The sequence below is a fragment of the Filobasidium floriforme genome (genome assembly GCF_021052385.1).
Source record: "Filobasidium floriforme strain CBS 6241 chromosome Unknown HD553scaffold_17, whole genome shotgun sequence".
NCBI classification, from domain to species: domain Eukaryota; kingdom Fungi; phylum Basidiomycota; class Tremellomycetes; order Filobasidiales; family Filobasidiaceae; genus Filobasidium; species Filobasidium floriforme.
Window position 1 is genome coordinate 255,956 of NW_025763638.1, and position 23,038 is coordinate 278,993.

Sequence of the window (23,038 nt, forward strand, 5' to 3'; positions counted from 1 at the left end):
CCGAGCAAGTAACTATTTGGCTCATGACTTCAACCACAATGATTCTCCTGCATGCAGCTCGCGATTCCCAGGTACTCAAGGCGAATCTGCCACAATGCTTCCAGACCTCGGTTGGACGATGCAACGAAGCGTGATCTGCAACCATCATCAACCCAACCGACCGGTTCCGCAACCTCGATCACAGACGAGACGGAGAGACATCCTTTCGATCGCACAATCACATCGTCGTTCATTATGCACACCATGATTATAAGACAGAAAGATCCGTTCAGGATTGACGGATTTGACGAGTTTCGACAAGAGGGATACGTGTACGTTGTGGATCGGATCGAGAGATCAAGAGCGCCGCGGTAAAGAAAGGCAGCGAATGAGAAAGAAGAGCCAAGGTCAGGCTTGAGGACGACCTAGGTCTATGCAGCACCGGGGTTCTTCAAGGCCAAAAGGCGCATCTCACGCTCACGCTGTAGCATATCGACCGAGATCAGCATGCATGTCCATCCAGAATATCATCACCGCGACGACCTCGCTCGAAAACTCACGTCGTCCGCGGCCTTCTGAGCTCGCAAGTCGTTCAACTCGGCGCTCTTCTGAGCGAGGATCTCGGTCTGAGCCTGGGCGTGTTGACGCGTAGCCTCGTACTGCTCCTCTCGGCTCCTCAATTCGGCCTCGATCCTGTCATAAGCCTCCTTCTGCTTCAAGAACTTTTTGTAAGCCTTGTCGTGCACCTGGAGCGCCTTGGTCTGCAGCTTTTGTGCCTTGAGCTCTTCCTACAGATGATCGGCAAGGAAACGGTCGGGCAACTTGTCAGCATGGCGCCAGTCATCAAGCCAATCAATCACGCTACCCCGACTCACCTGTGCGGCAGCCTTTTGCATCTTTTGCAACGACTCCAACTCCTTCATGGAAGCCTTGACGGCGGCGGCCTCGATATGACCCTCCTTGACGATCAACTTGGACATCCTCTTGGCATCCTTCTTCTCAGCCGTGCTGATCCTCCTCGAGACGGCCTCACCAGGCTTGCCGGCGGCGATCAAGTTCCTCGTAGCCAGATCGTTTCGGTTGTGAATGTCCTCACGACCATAAGTCTCGGCGACACCACCCCCGGAGAGGGCGGAACCATTGGCGAAGGCGCCTCCTCGTCGGATGGTAGATCCTCGAGAGACACCGGTTCGATACGTGTTGGATCGATCCAACCCGCCATCGGCGGCCGAGGCTCCCAAAGTCCTGCTAGGGCTAGGCGCGGTGGGTTTAAAGGCAGTGACAGGCGGGCCCGGGGAAGGACCGACGTTGGATCCATTACCCATCGGTTGCTGCTGCAGGTGCTGCTGGTGAGCGGGGTCGATGGCCAACCTCTGCATGCCCAATTCGGGACCAGGCGACATGGCTCGTTCGTTTGCAAACGACTGGTCCGGGTAACGCGGTTGCTGCTGAGGCTGCTGAGGCTGATATTGCTGCTGTTGCTCCTGTCGGTAGCCTTGTCCAACGGCAGAGCTGATCATTCCACCAGCGGTCGCGCCGGCGATGGGCGCGTAGCTGTGAGGAGGAACGACTTGAGGCTGTTGCTGGTAAGCCGGCTGACCGTGAACCAGACCGTCCTCTCGGTAAGCCTGACCCTCGTGCATCAATTGCCTGATCTCTCCAGCCGGCTGTTGCTGGTTCTCGTAAACGGCGGCGCCGTTCCCGTTGGGCTGCTGACGCTGGGTCTCTACCGACTTGTGCGCAGTCTCGACGGACTTGCGAGGCGACTCGGCCCGTTCAGTCTGACGGTCACCTCCAGTGTACTCGGACTGTTGCTCGGGGAGACGTTCTTGTTGTTCCTCCCTGGGCTGGTAGACGCTCTCATCACGACCGTGTTGAAGCGCACCTCCAGCGGGGAGGACGACGACTCCACCAACATGTTCCCTGTCCCCGAGGTTGGCAGGCGAAGCGGTACTGTAATCGATCACCTTGGGAGCACCAGTATCGGTGCGCTCGAGCACGGCAGGAGCATGTTCAATGACGCTCTCGGTAACGGTAGGGGGCAACTCGCTGTTCCTGACCGAGTTCCTGATCGAGCCGGCGTCGGTGCCGTTCTCCCTGCCCTTGATGTAAGACCTCGAAGGCTGTTCGTGGAAGGCAGGTCGTTCCGGGTAATCCTGATCGTTCGTGTACTCGCTAGCTCGAGAGCTCTGGACGTTGATAGCGGGGGGTTCGATCCCGTTAGGAGCATTGACAGGATCCCTACCCTCGGCGACCAGAGCAGCGGCGGGAACGACGGGAGAAGCCGCATACGACTCCCTGTCTCCGTTGACAGACTCGGTACGGTCGGTACGGGGAGCAGGAGTAACGGCTCGATCGCCAATCTCGGTGGTCTGAGCAGGAGGCGCGTCGATCACAGAGGCAGGGACGGGGGTGACAGGTCGGTCCTGGTCGACAAGTGCCACGGCCGGGGTCTCGTTGACGGACCTAGCAGACGACTCGTTGGTCCTCGCCGCAGCGGGGACGATGGTATCCCCGGTCATGATGCCAGTACCGGTTCCCGTAGGAACGACTGCGGGCTGCTCGGTTCGTCCAGTAGCGTTGGTAGCAGTGGTCGCAGTAGTACCGGTCGTCTTGGCCGTGTTGCTCCTGTGCATGCTCGTCCTCCTGCTGTTATCAGGCTTGTTGATATTGTTGGTGATGGCGGAAAAGAGACCCATGTTGGTGTTGTTCTCGTGTTCTTGATCTTGGGGGATGACGCCTTCAGAAGTATCGGCGGAAGCGGCTACGACGGCGGGAAGCGATTCGGGTTTGTTCTCGCTGTCTTGTTCTCGTTCGGCTGAGTGAGCTTGAACGGGAGAACCGATAGATGTGGCACTAGCGTAGTCGAAAGTGGCAGGTGCGGTGACGAGGGTCCTATAACCTGGCAACGAGTCCAAGGAGATGGGTGGAGGAAGTTTGACTTCGTCGGATCGAGGAGAGTGGTCTGAAGACTGAATTTCGACTGCTTCGTCTACTGGCGAGACACTAGGGGTGTCTTCGCTCGTGGGTTTGGGTGCGGGGAGGAGCTTGGGAGAGCTGCTAGCGTCGATCTGGTCCGGACGCGACGAATCGGTCTGGTCTCGAAGCGGGTCTTTCTGTTCCAAAGCCGGGGTTCCTGATTGAACTCCGGTGGTCACTTGTCGAGTGCTGTTGGTGGTGGTTTGAGATTTGGTCTGGGTATCGGTGATGTTATCGACCTGTTCAGTGGTATCCGAGCCAAAGACTGCTCGTATGACGGGTGCTGAAAGGGCGGCGAGAGCTCCGAATTCTACGACTGCGTTCTGTAGTGCAGACAGTTTGGTCCGATTATTGAGCTCTGTCCTGTAACGGAGAGAGCAAGTGTCGAGCGAGTAAGAGTTGAGGTCGAAGATCGAGATGCGAGTACGAGGTTGACGTCGAGAGAGGTCAGATTACTTGTGCGATTTGTACGAGTTGCTAGTTGAGATTACGGATGAGAGGTGGTGAGGTCACTTACGGGAGGCTGGCTGAGGGTGGGTGCAGATGATATACGGCGAGAGGCTGTCTACGTCCGCAGTTGTCTTTTGAGAAGAAGAGAGATGACGAATGTCAGGGTCAGTGACGACGACGTCGACGAGGTGAGAGGGGATCTTATAGGTTCAATCACCCACGACCCACCTGTCCCGGCCCGCAGAAGGGAGGGATCGTCCGTCTGTCGGAAGGATTTCCCTCTTTTGGCGATGATGATGATGATGTGATGGGTGATGGGCGAAGGGCAGGCGAGGGACCGAGGGAGGGAGTTTCCAGCCACCTGCCACCTGCCACTTTTGGCGTTTCGATCAGGGAGAGAGCACCTCGGTCCTGCCTGCTTGCCCACTCTGGGAAACGCGACATCAACCACCATGACGTCACCGAATGATTCAGATAAACGCGGGTGCGGCGATCGGGGGGAAGGTCGGTTACCGTTCCTTAGCGCTAGAAGATCGATCCCGCCATTTTCGGTAACCCCTCGAACCGCAAGCTATCGAGTTTCAGAAGGGGTTTCAGGTTGCAGCTTGACGCTAGTCAGACAGCACGTAGAGCACTGTGATCGGCAGCGGGTAAGACTTGCTCACTGTCACCTCTATGGCTCCAGCGTGACGCTACCGTGTGGCCTCGTCCGCTGTCTTCTCGAGACATCCCGATCTTCGTCGAAAGCCGACCTGTGACATCCTCGACCGAGGTGCACTTGACACGCGGCAAGCCCTAGCAGGCCCCCCTCACAACCATCAAGAAGATCCACTATCGACCTCTTGACTACGATCGCAATATCGTCCAAGACAAGGGACCTCTGACGTCTTCTTTTTCCTGAAAGAACTCCGATTACCGATGTGAAGGAACAAGGATACCTTCGAACAGTCAGATCGAACAGTCAGCGCCTGTTCTGATCTAGCAGGAGTATCTGCAATCCCTCATCATCATGTGCAGGATACCACAATCATCTCATCATGAGTCTCCGCCTGAACCAAGCGCATAGCGTAACGGTATGTTAGCCATACGGTACAAAAGGTGTTCCTACTATCCAGGGGACACAAATGTTGTCAACCGCCGACCTGCAATTGGCTATCACCGTCAATCAGTACGCCATTGTTCAATCTTCCGAGCCCCATCTTCACCCTCAAAGTCGCTGTATTGACGCATCGGACGTATCGTTGAATATGGGTGATCCTCTCCATGTGTTACAATGCCGTCATAGCTGATGATATCACATCATCCAGGCCTGTTCGGCTGACATACTGTCACACATCATCGTCCTATCCCGTCTGAAATCATTTGTCAGCTGGACACCCGCCCACGTTCTACCCTGCTCGATCAACGATACCGTCAGATGACGGATATGTAAATGGACCGACAGAGGGTTGTTGCGGAAATGAGGGGACTGTTGGAGCGTCTGTTGCACATTCATTCCTTACGGAAGACCAATGAGCGGAACAGCCTGTACGATCCAAAACCAGCAATGGGTCTATAGTCGACGTCGTCTACACATCTTTACAGGGTTGAATCCAGGAGACCAGGGGTTTATACATGTTATCACGTTTTTCCAGACTATATGTAGATGCATCGCTCTGACACATGAGATGAATCAGCCGGTATGCTCTTGTCACCTATGGGTTCCGGGCGAAATGCTCACCGTATATCTCGCCATCCCGTTCATTGGCCCTTTTCGTAGATCCACAAGCTCCTCTCCGTCCCGACCATATTCCCGTGTTCCAACTTTGGCGCGCTCAAATCTTTCCTCCTCTCGGTCTCCTTGTAGACTTCCATTCGGCCTTGATCTCGATACATCTCCTGAACCGGACGAGACTGGGTCGAACCGATCTCCAGGACGAGTTTCGGGATCGAGCTCGGTCGGGTTGAGGAGAGGAAGGGGGTGTATATTTCGAGGATCCGGCGGTAGAACGAATAACCATCGTCATCCTCATCATCGTCGTTGCCGTTGTCGGTCTCGCTTTCCTTCCGCTGTCGATCTTTCAGTTTGCCCTGCAAGGCGTACTTCCCCTCGTGCCATTTCGTCTCTACCTCCTTCATGTCCTTTGAGCTGATATATGAATCAAGAGGATCAGTCAGGACGATGACACTGCGCTCAAACCCGTTCTAAGATCATCACCACTGACCTGACATAAGGCGGATTCGAAACGACCAGATCAAAGGACCCTCCTAATTCCCCTCGGACTCTCTCGACGTCCTGCTCGCTAAACAAGTCCAGCTTCTGGAACGTTGACAGATGATCGATCTTGTTCCTCTTGGCGTTTTCCCTAGCTACTTCGAGGGCGATATCATCCACGTCCAGACCGATAGTATGGATCCTGCCCTTTCCTTCTAATGCAAGGAGAAGTGGGATACATCCGCTTCCCGAACAGATGTCGAGGATCCGGATAGTCTTATCCGGCGGAGTGTTGTCGAGGATATGTTTGGCGAGTAGTAGGACCCCTGTCGTAGAGAGACCAGGAGGATCGATAAGCAGTCATTCCTGATGGTAGAGTTATACTAGACCAACATTACATTGTTCGGTCTCCACTCGGGGGATGTAGATGGGTCGACGGATAGTAAGGTCCAAGCCTCCAAAACTGTGTTGACCTGTAGAGGACGAGAGGTACCAGCCGTCAGTTCCCAAGGTGTAGAAGGGATCTGTGAACCATCAAAAGGATGGCAAGGTCTGTCCTCACCCGTGATATAGGCGAGCGGTTTTCCTCCAATGTATTCATCTACCGCCTGTCCAACTTGTTCTTCGGACGCGATCTTGTCCGACTTCAAGATGGCACTCAAGACCTGTTCCGAGTCGGTAGAGTCGTGTCCGTTCGTTGTGCCTTGATCGGGCGTATCGTCAGATAGATGACGGTACTTTTCCAGCTTGTCGGTGAGTTCTTGGCGGAGATGGTCCGAGATCGAGAGTGAGGTGGATGGTGACATGGTGCGTATTACGTTTCAATATGTTGAGTATGAGGAGTCGCTGGTCCGAACGAAAGGAGTCTCTACGAATGTATGTTTTGGTCGATGTCGTAGATGGACCCAACTTGCAGCTTGCACTAAGTTCAGTCGACACGTCAAGGGCTCAGGGGTTCGGTGATCGGGGGGGGATGACATGATCCCCTTTCATTTACGGGAGGATGACACGTCATCACAAGAAGTGGAGGCCCACACGTGCGGGACCATACCGTCTAGCTCGAGTTTCAGATCGAGTGGACGCCAACTTTCATGGCGTATTGGCAAAGGCAACGGTAAGTAAGCAAACAATCTCAACCTGGAGGCGGATCCGACAAAGTGGGTTTCAAACGTGAGAGGGCGTGGTACCGATGAAGGGAGGGAAGGGGTAGAGAGAGAATGTGGGGAATGGCGAGGGTGCTCATGCTGCTCATCTACCGATCACAGAATCATGATAACAATGATCAGGTTCGATTTACAGATGCGTGAAGTTGCACCCAGCATCAAAGTATCGCTGTTCAACGATACAGAGACTTCGACGTCTCAGGAAAACCTTTCCACAGCAATCAAACGGGCAGGTGAAGTGAGGCTGACAGTTGTGGCGAGAGTCTTTAGGGTAAGCACGCAGGTGAACGAATCCGTAGTGGGTTGTCGATCAGAGCTTTCAGCTCGAGCAAGTGTGTCATAAACTTACTTTGAGTCATGTCATCTCTACGGTGACCGCTTCCTGTTCCGCCAATTCCAGCACGCAACAAGAGTTATCTGGGCAGATTGTTTCGTGGGAGAGGACTCCGCCTGTTTTACGCTGAAGCTCGCGATGAACCTCGCCAGCTTTGATGAGCCCGACGTTTTGGGGTGTTGGTTAGAATCAGGTCAGGGCGAATCGTAGAGGTAAGTGCCTGTGTCTGCTGGATTGACATATATCCACTTGATACTGTAATACCTGCAGGTCAGCGATACCAGCAACACCTTGAGGGTTGGGGGATTTATGTGGCCAAGTTACAACAAGGACAGCATACTTTGAGAGCAGTGGTTTCATTATGCGCTATCATACTGTGAGACAAGGATCTCAATCGATATATACTGTAACTGCGCGTCATTCTACATCTGCATCGAGTACCATTTTCGAGGAACGACAGTGTCTGGAGCGACCAGTAGTCAATCGGACGCAGCCAGGCAGCTCATCTGATTGCTGGTAAATCAAGTATATGTTGGGTTCCTCCACGCAATGTTATATCCTTGGATCCTGCCGTTGCGTTGCTGCTTCTCCAGTCAGGAAGGACAAGGTCTACATCAAAAGTCGTCATCGTACTCTGCTTCCCAAAACCCTTCGAACACATCCTCCCTGGACTTTTCGAACCCTCCTTCCTCGCCCTTCATCTCGACAACGTCGTTTTCCACCTCCTTCTTGACCTGCGCCAATGCTTCCTCGTCGACGTCCTCCTCTTTCACGTGGACCAGCTGGTCTTTGCTCTCCGAAGGTTGAGGTACGATGGTGCCATGCAAGGTCAAATCGACTTCGTTCTCCGGTGGGATCATGTCGATAATGTTGGAGCAGTATAGAATCGCCTTGTCACCCCAACCTTGGACTTCTGGTCGAAACGAGACCTGAGAATTACAATGGGAATCGCGTCGGCCTTCGGTTCGATCGAGGTTGCAGACAAGCTAACGACTCGTTACTCACATACATGCCGTACCCGCGTACTTGCAGCTCTTCCAAAGTATAGCACTGAGCCAGCATCCTCAGGGCGCCGATGACATAGGGCGTCGTCTCGCCAAAGTTCCGCGTGATATATGAATATGCCTGGTCGATATAAGATGCGATCTTAGCCGCCTACCGTTCACCTGATCGCAGAGAGAAAATATCAACGACACCTACCTTGCTTGGCTCAACTGCCATTCCTTTTGTCAACCCCCTCCAAGTTCCATCATTCAATTGGATGACCGGCAATCTCCTGCGCATAACCCCTACCCAGGGCTGAGCGTTCCCACCAGCCTCCTCTTCCTCCTCTTCCCCATTCACTTTTCTACGCTTTGCATCCCGACCTTGACCGGGCAGCTGGGCGAGTTCGAGCTTGGCATCCCGTGTCTGCGCTTCGTCGTAGACGTTGCCGAGGTTGAGGGCGTGTTGAGTCGAGGTGATCGAAGTGAAGACAGAGGCGAGCGAAAGGGCTTCTATCCGGTCGAAACCCATCTTTTCGAGAATGATGTATGCCCAGGCCGTCATGCAAGGGGCACGATTCGTCTTGACCGTCTTTGATCTGATGAGCTGCGGACAGGACAAGGTGGAACGGATTTCAGCATTATTCGTCGGTCTTGCGAAGTGAGACTCATGCTCTCCCTCAGATCTCACCTCGATATCGTGATTCTCCTTGAAGTCATAATCCGACGCTCGTTCTTTCCCTTTACTCGAAGACGGGTCGTTCGGCAGAAGAGGATTCTCCCCGTCCAGAGCTCGTTTCCGCTTCTTCGAATCCTTTGCGTCCTGCTGGATCTTCCCCTACAGCCAGCAAGGCCAAGGGTGGTCACATCGGATCAGCTGCTGGTATAAGTAGCAAAACGATCCAAGGCCAATGCAAGATGAGGTGCTCACATGGACCGAGCCGGTGGCCACTTTGATGCTTCGCACGGCACTCATCACGCTCTTTTTGTGTTCCTTGTCGACTATACCCGCGGCTTGCAGCTTGGGTCCCGTCAGCTTGACGATATCTGCCTGTGAAGGATTCGTCGGGTATCTGAACGAATGATCAAAGCCTGGCATACACCTCAGCTGACATCCATACAGCAATATATGCAGCATAGCAAACAGCGGTTTCGTACTGACAGCTTCGATGCTAATGCCATGGCGACCCGCATATTCACCCCTCGACTGGTAAACTCGCCCAACCATTTCTGCAGCGGCATCTTCTCCGTGCTCGCAGCAGTAGCAAGAATCTCTTTTTTGTCCTCGTCGAGCTCCTCCTTGACAGCGGCGTCCATTTCTTTCTTTGGCATCGAGGCCTTGCTTGAAGAGGCTTTGAGTGGCATAGTTGGAAATATGGGCGGGGTCTGTGGCACTTGGAAAAATCGATAACAAGCTTCTACGAATACTCGGGAGAAGGCATAGAACAATCTGGCTACTAGCTAATTCTTCGGCTTGAACGACATGATTGCAGCTTCCTGATCGAGATCAATCGCCAAAGTGGGAAGTTCGGGAACAATTTGCTTCCGGGTCATGACGTTATCTCGATCTGGTTGGAGCACATTCCACCTTTCCGCTAGATCTCGGGATTTCTAGATTCAGCACGGCGCCCACATCTGCGAGTCTTGCCTGGACCGGTCCATCATCGCTCCATAGACGAATGAGGCCGCTCCCGAGTATCGTCCGGACCACCTCGCCTCACGTCGGTCGATATCGAAAGCAAGTCCCACCGAGCTCTTGGCAATGGGCACGATTTACATGTCGAAAGACGACCAGTGCGGCGAAGATTCGACATCCATGAATGCATACGTAAATGTTGCGATGACTATTCGTTATTGGTTACAAAGTGGTTGCCTGCATGGTTGATGATCACGAAACGCTCAAGGGGATACGACCGAAATCACTCTCGCTCGAAGAGCGAGTCCTTGTCGTAGAAGTCTCGGCTTCCCTTGTCCGAGGCCTTGGTTCCGGGTGCCCTGAAGACGAGCTGGGGAAGCCACTCGTTGCAGACCTTGAACCTGTCCTGACAAGCGTTCAACTTGTCCATCTCCTCCTGAGACAACTCGAGTCCGTCGAGCTTCAAGTTGTCCTCGATACGGGAAGGAGTGACGGACTACAGTACGCGAAAAGACGAGAGCTCAGTCAGCATGCGAACCGATGGACGCAAAACAGTTGCCGACGCGAGACTCACCTTGGGGATGACCGAGATGTGCTTGCCCTCTCCTCGCTGCATGTTCCAGACCAACAAGACCTTCTGGGTCGAAGTGTTGTGCTTCTCGGCAATCTCCTTCAAGGTCTTGTCGTTGGCCAAAGGCGAACCGGTGGATCCGAGACAAGAGTAGGCGGTGAAGTGGATACCCTTGGACTTGCAGAAGTCGACGAGGGCGGTCGAGGGACAGTTGATGTGGGCCTCACACTGGTTGACGGCGGGGACGGTCTTGGCAGACTCCAAAAGGGTCTTCAAGTTCTCGATACCGAAGTTGGAGACACCAATAGCCTTGACCTTGGACGAGGGGATCTTCTCCATCTCCCTCCAGGTGTCGACAAAGTTCCAGTCCTTGTAGAGGACCTTCTGGTTCTCACGGTCGACGGGGTCTGGAGTGGGTAGTCAATCGTACAGTACGTCAGTCATTGTAACGCAATGCGCTGCCTCCGGAAACGGGCGACTCACCGATCGAGACGGGCCAGTGCATCAAGATCAAGTCGACGTAGTCGGTCTTGAGCTTCTTGAGCGACTCGTCGACAACCTTGGCGACGTCCTTGTGCTCCATGTTGTCGATCTTGGTGGTCAAGAAGATCTCCTCTCGGGGAACACCCGAGTCGATGATACCGTCACCGACCTCGGCCTCGTTTCCGTAAGCCTGGGCGCTGAAGACGTCGGAAGCAAAACGTGTCGAAGGAAGGATAGAGAGGGAGCGGCATGAGCGTCGCGTGCGATGGCGTAAACGGAATCACGAGAGAAATGATGTAATGGGAAGCAGAATAGCACGGAGGTCAGCGTCCCGTCGGTGTATAGAGGGAAATGTGAGGCGGGGGAGGCCTGGAGTCGAAGCGGGGGCTGCCGACTTACGTGTCAATGTGCCTGTATCCGGCCTGGAGAGCAGCCTTGACGGCGGTCCTGACCTCGTTGGGCTGAAGAACGAGGAATGGAGCGATTCGTCAGGACGTTGTAATGCTGAGAGCGAAAGAGCGGCGAGCTCGTCGAGAGAAGACCTACAGCGGATTGCCACGTACCCAAACCGAAGATGGGCATCTTGGCTCCGGTGTTAAGGGTGGTGGTGATCCTAGATACATCAAGGGACGTGCCAGTAAGAAGCGAGCATAGCAGAAAGCAGCGAAGCAGAGCGAGGAGGCAAGAAAGACGGTATGATGAGCTGCCGCGGTCGACGACTCCACCACCTGGTGCGACTCGAAACTCACTTGGACCAAGCGGGGGAAGACATTTTGATAGAGTTGTTGTTTTTTCTTTGGTTGGTAGGGCAAAGGGGGTGAGAATGTAAATGCAGAGAGAGTTGCTTGAAAGGCGAGAGGGTGAGAGGCGAGGTGGGAACAGCAAGAGGTCGAATGCCTCGCTGGGGGTTTATATACCGACCAGACTTCTCCAGCGTACCCACTCCCCACGCTTTTCCTCCGAGAACCCTCCGACCGAGAAATACGCCGATGAAATGAAGACGCGGTATTTCGCCGAAACCGGGTCTCTGTCGACCTCGCTCTGGTTCCGCGGATGCAGAAGGGCGCCGCCGGCGTTGAGCGGGGGAACACATGGCAGAAATGGAACAGGCTCGAACGAAATCTCATAGGAATGGTCGTTGTGGGTATAACAGGAAGAAACTCGATATGAAATGATGGGGTTCAACGACGTCGTAACGTTCGACTAGGTACCGGCGGGCCGTATTGCGGATCATCATCCTCGTCCTCTTCTTGCACTGGGTTCCGCAGCGATAGAAGACATCAGCATCGCATCGTATCGGACATCGACATCTGCGCTGAAACGAGCACGACTCACGGGACTGCAGAGGAATTCCATGCTCTACCCGACCGGGACTAGGTTGTCGGGCGATCGCTGCGATATCGTCCGCATCGATGATCGGCGCAGGTGGTTGAAAGATGTACTCTGACGACACGGTCGATTCCCGAATATGGCTCCTGTCATCATCAATGTCGCTATCACGAACGGGATCCTCGACGAAATCGCTCGACTCGCTGTAATCCGACGCATAGCTCTGTCGGTATGGGACCAGGTCGACAGGTTCCACTTGGTCTGCTCCCACTTGACTAACAGTCGTCGCTATCGTGCCGTTCTGCGGAAGTGGAACCGAGACGTTCTCGCTCGTTTCCGGGTTGACCCACGGTCGAGGAGGCAAGGGCGGTACGATGGGCGAGACTCCATCGCTATGCGTCCGATGATGTCCATACCCGCTGATCACGCTGAAAACGGTATCGCGGGGATTTACCGGTAGCGGAGGCCCCAGAGTGGATAGCAAGTGAGCTTCTCTAGCGGGGTCGTCCAGGGAATGTCGATTCGCTTCCTCTTTCATGAGCTCAATGTCTCGTCTGAGATCGCCTGTCGCGATCACCGGTCGGGTCGGGGTCTTTGAGAGTATCTCTTGCGGTCCCTCAGCATAGATTTCCTGGTCGCTTGTCGAGCTTATCAGGGAAGCTTGAGAAGGCGTTGACGTAAGGTCTGAGGTAGTCGCACTCTGAGGTGATCGCGGAGGTACACGCAAGGTTGTACGGGTCGAGGTGGTGAACGACTCTTCACTGGAACCTTTCGAGAAGCGATCGTCGTGAGCCTTTCGGCCGAGTGGTGGCGCCAAGAGTTGTGGGTAAGTCGAAGACTGGAGTTGTGGCTCCGCTGGGTATCCCATCGGTACGGTCGTCGTCTCATTAGCTACCAGCACATCTAGAGCAAGGATCACAAGTCAGTCACAACCCGTTGGCACGAGAACAAGCGTTGTATCTCACCTATCCACTTTTCAGCTTCTGGTCGCCTCGGTTTCGGCTGCGCATACGATCGCCCGTCTTCGTTACCTACAATGCTTTCCCCGCTGCTCGGTCCCGACATTGTCCTCGTCGAGATATTGTCGTACTCGCTTGATATGAACGCAGCAGGCTGTCGACCTGCCCTATCTTCTTGTGATTCTTTCCGCTTGAACAAGCCTTTCATCGCGTGGACTCCGTTACTTTCCACTCTTACCCCGTTAGCGTTCTTTTCGGTTTTAGAACTGCTAGATGCTGGTCTCGAGAGGAACCTGCTTCGAGACGGCGAGATTTCACCCGATACGGCCGCAGGAGCTAGCATCCCGTTCCCGACATGGGCTATCGTTCCGTTCAGCGGTTTCGAGAGGGTTACCTGTTTCGTAGGGGTATGTCGACGAAGAATGGCGTCAAACTCTGCTTCATCGCGTGTGGGCCGAATTGGCGCCTCCTTTTTGGCTGGGGCGTTCTTGGTGGTCTTGGAGCGTGAAAACAACCCGCCTGCTTTTTTCTGCTTGGGATTAGCAAGCTGGTCTTGGTAGGCGGGTGGAACAATCTCTTCGAAAAGAAAGACTCGACCGCCTTCTGATTCTGGGAGCGCCGACGAAGCGCCTTGTAGCTTATATTCCACCTGCGACCGGAATGCCGATTAAGTTGGGCTGCCAAGAAGTTGAAGGCGAACTCGCTACTCACCAGCACCCAGTTCGCTTCCCGAAACGTCAACTCTTCCGTGTCGGTCCATCCTCCTCCATACAGCAATTCTACCCAGATGTCCAGAAACATCTCCTCTACAAACGCTCCTCGAGCATTGACGACCGCCGGGGTCGTATCCCACGTAAATGGGATGGCTTCCTTGTACGCCTTTTTCAGTTTCTTCTGTATCTCTTCCCGTTCTTCCGGCCAGTGCTGGATCTGCTCCTGCACGGGCGGCGAGAACAAGAGGGATTTCGACAGCGCTTCGTTGCTGCGATCAAAGCCGCCTTGCGGCGACGCGAAATCTTGCCAGGATATCGTCTGCCTCTTGGCTTGCATGATTTCCTAGTAGCCGAACGACCGGGATCAGCCAGGCGGTAGGTACAAGGTGCAGAACGATCTATGCTCACCTTCTTGGCGCCCTCGTTCAAGTTGAACTCGAGCCTATCCTTATTCACCCCCTCCCCAAAGCCAAAGCCTTCAAACTCGCTCCAACTCTTATCGGCCAGACTACCATACTTTTCCTGCCTGTTGACGAGCGAATCACGCGAGGTCGCGCTGGCCAACTGATTGATACCTGACCCGTTGGATTGGCTACCTGGCACGTCGACCTTTTCGAAACCCATAGAAGGCGAGGAGGATATGGGCAACGGGATCGTTTCGCTGGCAAGAAAGAGTCGTTTTCTCTGCCGATCCGTCAACGAGGGTTGCCTAGGCTGCTCCGATACCCGGGGACCAGAACGCCTCGTTTTCACAACGGGTGGCAAGACCGACTCCCAGGCTTCCCATTGGACGCCTCCGCACTGCTTCATCTCCTGTCCCCACTCCTGTCCGCTGCTCAAGAGGTCCTTGGAATACGCGCGTACGTACCGACGGACCTTTTCCAGACGTTTGACCTTGACGCCACGCCGGGGAAGTCCTTGGTCCAGTTCCCGGTCAGAGATTATCATCCCCGGATATCCTTTAGTCCAATCCCGTAACCTTCCAGGAAATCCCCCTTTCAATCGCTCGTGCTTGGCCTCCTCAAACCGGATGAAGGCGAGCAAGAGGTGTTCGAGCGCCCCGGATGATCGCACGAACGCGGTGTGGGCGGTATCGAACGGACAGGAATGCGGACCGAGGCCGAAGATGAGCGGTCCAAAGAGACCAGAGAGGACGCTCGGAGTGAGACCCGAATCGGTCGAGTTGGCTGCGAGGTGCATGAGGAGGGTGAAGAGTTCCTTCAGGATCGTGGCCAGGTTCGGAGAGACTCCCCGATATAGCATATCGAACATCATAGGATCGTAATTCGAGGCTGCCGGACGTTATCAGCTAACTGTCAATTCGCTTTGTCCGGATTCAGGATCCCCACTTACCTCGTTCTCTCCCCCTCCAGTCCTCATACCGTTCCCATTCTAATAACCCTCTCGACTCTCTCCTCTCCCCATCCACCCCACCAGCTCTCTCGATCCTCACGACCCGCGCCAACCCCCACCGTAACAACCAAGCGATCTCACATTCGCCGGAAAACCTGATGTCCTCGACGTACGTCCGGTACTTTTCCGTCGTCTTCTTGGCTTGCTGGGAGACGGGCATTTGGGACGGGTAGGGTCGGAGGGTGGAAGTAAAGGATTGGAGGAGGTTCGTCAAACGGTGAGCTGAGAATGGGAGAGCTTCGCAGGAGAAGAGTAATGGGGTCTTGAGTCCTGCTCGTCGGGCAATGCAGCTTATGTTAGCAGGAAATACTTTGAAACGGACGAATGTCCGATTGGCTAACCTCTTTCTATCAGTTCTCGGCAACAATCCTCGACCAACCCCACTAGATCTTCCAACCCTAGCACCAACCCAGCCTCGGGCCACATATACCCCAAACCTCGTCTCGTCGCCAAGACCCCCTCTGCCGAAGTCTGCCTCGCTCCGGTCACTCCGACCCAAGCCCCTCCAGAACTAGAGTTGGTCAATGACGAGCTTGAAGCAAGCGTCATCGAGCTCGCTTGAGAGCTGAGAGTGCCGGAGCGTGAGAGGAGGGGGAAACGGGTCGTCATGAAAGTCGAGTTAGGTTGTACTAGGTAGGGAGATGGCGGAGGGATCGAGCACGGGGTCATCGGCGAAGGAGGTCCTGTTTGACGAAAGTTGGCGGCAACCGGTGTCGGGTTGTTCGATGTTGATGTCGAGGGAGAGGAGACGGGATAGGTCGAGTGGATCATACGGCTGAGACGAGCAGAGAGCAGAGTCGATATTAGCCCTGAACGATTGTGTACCGAAATTCTTGCCCGAAATATCTCACGGTTGACTGATGACCCGATCCCTCAAGTTTTCCGGCTTCTCCTTCCTCCTTCCCACTGGAGCCGTCTTGATCGCACTATCCCTCTCCCTCCTCCTTCCCATGTCATCGACCGTGGGTCCTCCTGCAGTCAAGAACCCATTATGGTGAGGGAACGCTGGGACCGGCGTCGGCTCTTGAGCATGATCCTGCGGCTTGTCCTTTTGCTTGATAGAGTTCTTCGACTTTGACCTGCGGAACAGGCTCATTTTTACTGAGAACCGGTTCGTCCTTGCGTCAGGACTGATGCCCGCTATAACGATATAGTACGGGTGTGATTGTGGTCAAGGATGTTGAGAACTTGATGGAAATCGTCGAGGTCTGAAGAATCGGCTCGAGGTTTGCGAAAGTCCTTTGAACCGGAACGGCACAGCAATGAAGGGGGAAGGGTTTCGGATCTGGCCGCAACGTGCGTCAATGGAAAGGGACAAATCGACGTTGACGACTTCGACCTGCTAGTTCGATGAAGGATTGAGCCCGGCAAATGCTAGGAGCTAGGAGTGCTATCTAGGGTCAGTCTCGCAAGTCGTCCTGGACGATAAAGTGATCGTCCCCTTTCCTCCATCCCCATCAAACAATTCTCATCAATCCATCAATCCCTTTCGAAATGTCTCGGATGCAAATTCCCCCCGCCCCATCGCCGAAACGCGTTCCAATCGCTTTTGTTCCCCCCTGAAACGCGGGGAAGCGAAGCCTCCTCCCGGCCCTCGTGTTGCAGCGAGACGGGCCAATTCCAAATGGCGTAATCGAGTGAAACGCAAGCTCGTCTTCTGTGATGGACGACAAGGTACAAATGGTGTGGTCTTAGATTAGAGAACGGTCGTTGACCTGTTTGCGCGGCATCCAAAGATCCCGATGTTTCAGGTTGTATCGCCCGAGCACGAGCTTCTGCCAGGGTATAAATCTGCTGTGCGCTGCGCGTCTCGCCCCGACGGTGATACCGCCATCAGCTCAGCCGGGAAGGCGGCTCCGGTCGCTGCTTTGAAGTGCAAGTGATGGAGGGTATCCAGATGCCGTCTAAACTCCAGCTTTGATCTGCAAAAGAACAGGACACGGAACTGATCGATACAGAGCTGTCCTAGTGGTACTGGAAGTCCCTCTGCACCAGGATCTCGGCTTCCGGTATCACGGCCAAAGGTCTCGTCCTTTGGTATTGCTTGCGCCTTGCAGTGAATTGTGGATGTGGCGAAAGAGACGTGCGTCCGTACCTTATATGGTGGTATTCGGTAACAAAACAAGCGGACTAGCTTAGCTGTAAGTCGTAACGATCAACAAGTCTACTTAGTTCTTAGTCAATTATTGGTATGCTGCAGTCCGGGTGCGGAGGCGACGACTTAAGATGCAACGCTTCGAGGTTTATATCGCACAAGAACAAATCGAAGTTCGAGGACTTCCGATCGAACAGGATCACGACCATATATGACCTTGTATCAGAATCAATCGGAATCTAGATCGAAATTTGGCAGCATATGCATTCATGTATACAACCCTCATTGTTTCCCTTCGTACCAAGTGGCACATAGTCTAATCGTCGGCAGGAGGCCTCTGCATGCGCTTGGCAAGGCTACGAACAGGATGAGAATTCAGCATCTGTATGATAGGAGTTTGAGGAAAGCGTTGACACTCACGCTGCAGACAAGTCGAGTTGACCGATACCTCTAGCAGCGGGAGCGGCTGCAGGAGCCGCGGCCGCATTACCACCTCCAGCACTAGGCTTGGCGGGAATCTTCGGGGCGGCAGGCTTTGATGGTATGACAGGCTTGGGCTTACCGACCACAGAGGACGGTCGGGAACCGCTCGGTGTAGAAGCACCTGAGCCGCCACTGCGAGCGTGAATGGCTTGCGCGAGTGCAGGTGCGAGACCAGCATTCATAGATCCGCCCCCAGAAGCAGCCGGGGCGGGCGGTGGAGGAGGAGGCGGGGCTGCAGCTCGTGGTGCAGTCTTCGGGACCATCTTGAGGCTGAAACATTGCAGGTCAATTTATATCAGTATCGAAACAGCACATCTCCCCTGCCGCCCGTCACTTACTAGTTTGATGGAGCCCAACCTTCTTGACCGCTCTTGACCACAAGCCACCAACCTATAGGAGGTCGATCAGTAACAGCACTAATGTAACACAAAGCTTCGATTGACCCACCATTATCGTCCTTGGTCTTCACCTCGACGAGTTCGCCCTTTGTGAGATTCATCTCGCCTTCCTGACCCTGGAAATTGTACAAGGCTTTGTACATATCCTTATCCGATGCTGCTGCACGAGCTGGAGGTGCAGGAGGAGGTGGCGGGGCCGCTCGAGGCGTGGCTTTGGCCGCCCCGTTGAGCATGGGAGCAGTCGGTTTAGGCGTTGCTTTCAAGGTAGGAGCAAGTGCAGGTGCCGCAGCGGCCACGGGTGCGGATGATATGCCCATGGGAGGCGCTGGTTTAGAAGCGCCCGGCAAGGCTTTGGCTGTAGGTCGGGATTTGGCAGCGCGGGCCTATAAGCGATAGGATTTAGCGTTGCGTCACCAATGTTCTGTCCGAGACCACGACACTTACAGTTGCAGCGTTCGTCTTGGCCTGCTTGGCTGGTCGAGGCTTTCGCTTTGGCATAGGTCGAGATACTACCGAGAAACGCTCTGATCAGCAATCGTTCCCCGGGCTTCCTATAGGAACTCTAGCAACGCACCCGAATTTGGCGGTTCGCCTTGACCGACCGTTACGGTGCTAGACTTGTACGCATCGTCTGTCCTAGCCGACGGATCCTTGACAAACTTGATGCTTGCCTTCTTGTCTTTCTTCTTGTTGTACTCGATCCTGATAGGATCGGTCGTCAGCGCGATACATTGCTTCCAGAGCCACAGATCGCTCAATCTTACGTCGGTCCAATGTTGACGCTCACCGCCCCGTTTGTCAGAGACATGAGGACCTGGATCAACTCGGTCTTGAACGGGACCACGATGATGGGATCACCTTCCTCGCAGACAGTAACATTGATGGCCTATCAGGCCGGAGTGGTTCAGCCAAATCGTCACGTCTTAAGGACACAGCATACGCACCATCCAGTCGTCCCGGTAATTTGACAACGACACGCCTCGGATCGTCACCAGCTGGATCTTTCGTTCCAAAGACGTGTTCAAGCGTCCATCAGCCATAGTTGACACGACGATATGCATGCCCTTGTCGGTCTGAAAAATCATGGCAGGTCAGATTCGATCGGTGATCGACAGCAGCCGGTCCTCACTTACGACGATCAGGAATCGAGGGCTCAATTTGCTGGTTCGACCGAATTTTGAGACCAGGATTTCCATACGAGAGCTAAAGTAGACGGGCTCCGAAGCTGTATTGTCGCAGCGTCAGCGTGTAAACGCGGTGTATCAACAAGTCGGTAATACTCACGTCCCAGTCCGGCGGCATTCCTCAACATCTCGCCTTGAGCGCTCCTGCCGCCCACATCGAGGTAGTCGCCCATGAACCTCCTCATCCCGAGCAGACTGAAGCGACGACGTTCCTTCCTGCCGCCAAGCACCTGATGACCGTAGTCGCGCTTTCTGGCGTAAGCGAGGCCTTCTTTCTGATTCTTCCAAAATCGCTGAATCCTCGTCGCCATTTCGTTCCTATGACGAACGTAGCCGCGCCATGCCCGCTGAATACGTCCTGCCATGTTGTGCCAGTATCTGTCACGCATTGTTTCCAACGCAAACAACTGAACATCCGGCAGTTTTAGCTAAAGATTCGTCGATTCCGGTCAAAGCTTGAAACATACCGTTTCGGGATTCTTGATGAAGGCCTTTGTTACTCCCATCTGCCACTCTTCCTTGGCGATCCCGGTGTCTTTCAATATCCTCTCGCACCCAGACCGATCGTCCCCTTGCCAGATGTAATCTCCAGCATACGATGTAGCAGGCGACAGCAAATAGAACCTCTGGATCATCTTGGCGAACTCTGCTCGATAAGCAAATCCAGCCCGTCGGACTCGAATGTTCTCCTGCAGACCGAGATACTTGATTTGATGCAAGATCGCCTTGTCATCGTATTCGCTGGGCGATCGGTTCTGGTTAGGCTTGATGGTACGGATATATGATGGCTCTGCTCGCATGAGATTCTCGACGAGCGCATTCGCAGAAGACTGGAAGGTCCCAGCAGCAGAGTCAATAACGCAACGCGGATCGCAGCTACAGGACAGCGGCTTACCTTGATCTTGTCTCCGGCAGTAGGGGGTCTCTTCTTCGAGTCGGGATCCGGTCGGTCGGGAAACAAGGTGTGCAAGAACTGGTCTTTGCTTGCATCGACAAGGTCCAAGATGTCCTTGATTAGAGCATCCTTATTCTTGTCGGTCATTCCAGCGACGTTGTAAGTCACGTCTCCGGCATAGTGTCGGATCAAGAACTTGTTTCCTCGCGGCTCAAAGTTCGGGTTCGATGACAGCATCGAGGAACGTTGGATGAAGGAGTTGTCCGCAGCTCCCGGATCAGCATGTGCCGTAGCGGTTGCATCGTTCAATGTGGCAAAGATTCCAGCCGGTCGTTTGTCCTCGATTAAAGAACAGACGATCGCGTTGTCGAAATCTGCACAGATTTAAGCATGTCAGCACCGGAGATGTGGCAACGACAGGCGTGACGCTTACATTTGATAGGTGTCCACTTGATCTGCTCTCGAACATACTCTTCCTGCTCGGTCTTCAGGGTCAGTTCAATGAAGATCTGTTGGAGCTTCTCGTTGACATAGTTGATGCAGAGCTGCGGTCGCGAAAAAGAAGAATTTAGTCATACTAGCTGAAGCGAGATCTCTTTGTGACTCCGTGACTTACCTGTTCGAAGCTGTTGTCCTGGAAGATTTCGAAGCCACTGCAAACGGGAATTCATGTCAGTGAAAGCTGTAGCCCATCTCGATAAGCCAACCTACTAGATATCCAGGACTCCGATAACATTGTCTGGAGACACCTTGGCTGCCATCGAGACATTCACTCGTGAGACGATCCACTCGAACAGGTTGTTGTATAGAGCTTTAGCCAAAGCATCACGACCAGCAATAGCCTGAACGATGTTGAGCGGGACATCGTAGATAGAGCCCCGCCTGCCACCACGCGTCGTTTCCATGACCCTAGTCGTGAGGACCTTGACAACTTGCTCGGGCCGGCTTTCCATGAGGTATGCGACGAAATCGGTGACATCGGTATCCGCTACTTTGGAATTCCCATCGTCTCCTTCCACGAAGGTGACGTTTCCTAGCCACAGGATGGTAGCAATGACTCGGAAGATCGAGGTCTGCTCTGCTTCCGAGAGACCGATGACGTTCATCGCCGTCTGTACAATGGAGTGATTGTCAAACTAGGGAACCTTGAAAAGAACCCGGCGTGGTTCAGTCCACTCACAATAGTCTCGGCAAAATCCTTCACGTCATCGATGCTCGAAACGCTCAGCGTATTGCTCTTGCTCGTATAACTGTACGCCTCCGGGCCTTGCAATCCAAAGGCCTCTGAAAGCATGGCACGACTCAGCTCAGCTATTTGGGTTGGGCCGAAAACAAGGTATCTGCTGCTTACCGCGTTGAGCTTGACTAGCTCCTTTTGTGAACTGGTAGAAGATATGGAAATTTCGTTCCCCCTTGAGCTGACCAACGACTCTTCCCTGAGAAAGAGGCAATATGATGTCAGCTCTATATCACACGATCTGCGAGCCACCGCATCTGATTACCTTCTCGAGCAGATAGTTGGTGATTTGCGCTCCTACAGGCTGCCCGTATGCATTGAACATGATCTCGAGGTATTTTCCCTGGGTCATCGGACTCGGTGCATCTCAGCAATCGGCGCCTTGGCGACTTCAGAAATGTACTGCTTACATGACGACTACTGTTATCGTTCCTCAGAGTCTTGGCGCATCCGAAACTCTCAAGAAGAGGGTTGGTCGCGAGAACCATCTCCCTGATACCCTCGATCCCACCATCACCTCCTGCTTCAGCCGAGACTGCGGCAATGTATTGCATGATTCGCTTAGCGGCCTCAGTCTTGCCTGCACCACTTTCTCCAGAAATGATGACACATTGATTCTCCTTATGGCTCTTCATGTTGTAATATGAGGATTCGGCGATGGCGAAGACATGAGGTGGTACCTCGAGACGGTTCTTGCCCACGTACGAGGATAGGATAGCAGGGGTGTAGATGCCCAGATCTCGAAAGGGGTTGACCGAGATCAATACGTGAGCGATATATGTCTGTTAAAAGCCTCGTCAGTAAGTAAGGCTGTGAGTGTATACCAGTTACCAAAGACAAGCTCACGTAGATCTCCGCAGACTCGAACCTCTTCTTCAGATTGTCATTGATAGACTCATTGCTGATTGTGGACAACAAAGTCATGTCACTGACTCCGACCTGCTTCTTCTTGAAGGACTCCTTCCAGTCGGCTTTGACCACGGCCTTCCCCCCGGCACCATTTCCAGTGGGAAGCTGGGCCGAAGCTCCAGACTTGGCAGTCTTCTTTCCGGCTCTCTTGGAGATAGCCTATGGGTCGCCATGTAAGCCGTGTTGGCAGGATAGATGATAGATAACAGATTGACATGTCGAGCAGAGCATCGGACATCAAACCTTGAACCCTGATTCCTCTAGCCTTCGAACTTACCATGTTATCACTTGTAGATCTACTGCTAAGGTAGTTCTAATTACTTGTCGGCCGAGCCCTACGATCGGTATATCGGTATCGTCACTTCAGCAAGAAAGCTGTAGCTGTGCTCCTGCGTCTAGTCGCAAGTCGTCCAGTTCGATCTTGCGATGTTGCCGCCGACGGTCTAGATTTAGCAAGGAGAACTGTAAGGCTATCAGAAAATGATCTAGCGGATCGAATTGCCTACTTGAGTTGCTTTGTATATCGTCGCAAGGGTACAGCCATATAGCAGCGAGCCTTACCCATCATCGACGCGGTCGCCGCGGAAGCAATTGCGTGTACCACGCCGTGACGTCGGTGGACGGCGATATGAAAGGAGACTCGAAGATGAG

The 23,038-nt window shown here is 53.9% G+C and overlaps 6 protein-coding genes across 6 annotated transcripts; all 6 read right to left on the reverse strand.

The window, feature by feature from the left end:
* Window positions 1–410: 410 nt before the first annotated feature.
* HD553DRAFT_343887 (uncharacterized protein) lies at window positions 411–3,862 on the reverse strand (the record flags this gene model as incomplete). Its single annotated transcript, XM_046182921.1, has 5 exons — window positions 411–461; window positions 540–767; window positions 855–3,321; window positions 3,476–3,539; window positions 3,637–3,862. 5 exons carry the CDS (start codon window positions 3,860–3,862, stop codon window positions 411–413), a joined length of 3,036 nt encoding a protein of 1,011 aa, XP_046034907.1.
* A 1,084-nt stretch (window positions 3,863–4,946) lies between these two features.
* On the reverse strand, window positions 4,947–6,540 carry HD553DRAFT_314961 (S-adenosyl-L-methionine-dependent methyltransferase). Its single transcript, XM_046180418.1, has 5 exons — window positions 6,165–6,540; window positions 6,001–6,075; window positions 5,613–5,928; window positions 5,129–5,536; window positions 4,947–5,063 (listed from the first exon to the last, which is right to left on the reverse strand). The coding sequence occupies exons 1-4, from the start codon at window positions 6,406–6,408 to the stop codon at window positions 5,149–5,151; spliced, it is 1,023 nt and encodes a 340-aa protein (XP_046034908.1). The 5' UTR covers window positions 6,409–6,540; the 3' UTR covers window positions 4,947–5,063; window positions 5,129–5,148.
* An 859-nt stretch (window positions 6,541–7,399) lies between these two features.
* HD553DRAFT_314962 (uncharacterized protein) lies at window positions 7,400–9,529 on the reverse strand. Its single transcript, XM_046180419.1, has 6 exons — window positions 9,245–9,529; window positions 9,014–9,155; window positions 8,774–8,920; window positions 8,300–8,689; window positions 8,105–8,224; window positions 7,400–8,028 (listed from the first exon to the last, which is right to left on the reverse strand). Exons 1-6 carry the CDS (start codon window positions 9,445–9,447, stop codon window positions 7,714–7,716), a joined length of 1,317 nt encoding a protein of 438 aa, XP_046034909.1. The 5' UTR covers window positions 9,448–9,529; the 3' UTR covers window positions 7,400–7,713.
* Window positions 9,530–9,887: 358 nt separating this feature from the next.
* Window positions 9,888–11,704, reverse strand: HD553DRAFT_314966 (aldose reductase). Its single transcript, XM_046180420.1, has 6 exons — window positions 11,522–11,704; window positions 11,319–11,385; window positions 11,172–11,233; window positions 10,773–10,969; window positions 10,293–10,696; window positions 9,888–10,214 (listed from the first exon to the last, which is right to left on the reverse strand). The coding sequence occupies exons 1-6, from the start codon at window positions 11,542–11,544 to the stop codon at window positions 10,002–10,004; spliced, it is 966 nt and encodes a 321-aa protein (XP_046034910.1). The 5' UTR covers window positions 11,545–11,704; the 3' UTR covers window positions 9,888–10,001.
* Window positions 11,705–13,016: 1,312 nt separating this feature from the next.
* Window positions 13,017–15,612, reverse strand: HD553DRAFT_298349 (uncharacterized protein; the record flags this gene model as incomplete). Its single annotated transcript, XM_046178578.1, has 5 exons — window positions 13,017–13,709; window positions 13,772–14,116; window positions 14,182–15,065; window positions 15,127–15,459; window positions 15,528–15,612. 5 exons carry the CDS (start codon window positions 15,610–15,612, stop codon window positions 13,017–13,019), a joined length of 2,340 nt encoding a protein of 779 aa, XP_046034911.1.
* Window positions 15,613–17,509: 1,897 nt separating this feature from the next.
* Window positions 17,510–22,888, reverse strand: HD553DRAFT_298351 (putative microfilament motor). Its single transcript, XM_046178579.1, has 21 exons — window positions 22,665–22,888; window positions 22,325–22,546; window positions 21,889–22,260; window positions 21,744–21,821; window positions 21,593–21,677; window positions 21,422–21,525; window positions 20,953–21,353; window positions 20,858–20,894; window positions 20,675–20,786; window positions 20,242–20,615; window positions 19,814–20,176; window positions 19,447–19,753; window positions 19,296–19,387; window positions 19,107–19,235; window positions 18,927–19,048; window positions 18,737–18,864; window positions 18,607–18,671; window positions 18,212–18,545; window positions 18,103–18,154; window positions 17,702–18,034; window positions 17,510–17,637 (listed from the first exon to the last, which is right to left on the reverse strand). The coding sequence occupies exons 1-21, from the start codon at window positions 22,665–22,667 to the stop codon at window positions 17,598–17,600; spliced, it is 3,753 nt and encodes a 1,250-aa protein (XP_046034912.1). The 5' UTR covers window positions 22,668–22,888; the 3' UTR covers window positions 17,510–17,597.
* Window positions 22,889–23,038: the final 150 nt, after the last annotated feature.

Bases quoted from the DNA above. Each gene is read 5' to 3' on its own strand.
- HD553DRAFT_314962 (XM_046180419.1), bottom strand. From the start codon at position 9,447: ATGCCACTCAAAGCCTCTTCAAGCAAGGCCTCGATGCCAAAGAAAGAA. The intron at 9,156-9,244 runs GTCAGTACGAAA...TCATTCGTTCAG, and splicing joins ATGGCATTAGCATCGAAGCT to ATACCCGACGAATCCTTCAC. The intron at 8,029-8,104 runs GTGAGTAACGAG...TGTAATTCTCAG, and splicing joins TACGCGGGTACGGCATGTAT to GTCTCGTTTCGACCAGAAGT.
- HD553DRAFT_314961 (XM_046180418.1), bottom strand. From the start codon at position 6,408: ATGTCACCATCCACCTCACTCTCGATCTCGGACCATCTCCGCCAAGAA. The intron at 5,929-6,000 runs GTAATGTTGGTC...TCTCTACGACAG, and splicing joins CCGAGTGGAGACCGAACAAT to GGGTCCTACTACTCGCCAAA. The intron at 5,537-5,612 runs GTCAGTGGTGAT...TTCATATATCAG, and splicing joins TCGAATCCGCCTTATGTCAG to CTCAAAGGACATGAAGGAGG.
- HD553DRAFT_298351 (XM_046178579.1), bottom strand. The intron at 19,236-19,295 runs GTAAGTGAGGAC...ATGATTTTTCAG, and splicing joins GCCCTCGATTCCTGATCGTC to ACCGACAAGGGCATGCATAT. The intron at 19,049-19,106 runs GTGCGTATGCTG...CCGGCCTGATAG, and splicing joins ATTACCGGGACGACTGGATG to GCCATCAATGTTACTGTCTG.
- HD553DRAFT_314966 (XM_046180420.1), bottom strand. From the start codon at position 11,544: ATGTCTTCCCCCGCTTGGTCCAA. The intron at 11,386-11,521 runs GTGAGTTTCGAG...TGATGTATCTAG, and splicing joins TCTTCCCCCGCTTGGTCCAA to GATCACCACCACCCTTAACA. The intron at 11,234-11,318 runs GTAGGTCTTCTC...CTCGTTCTTCAG, and splicing joins TGGGTACGTGGCAATCCGCT to CCCAACGAGGTCAGGACCGC.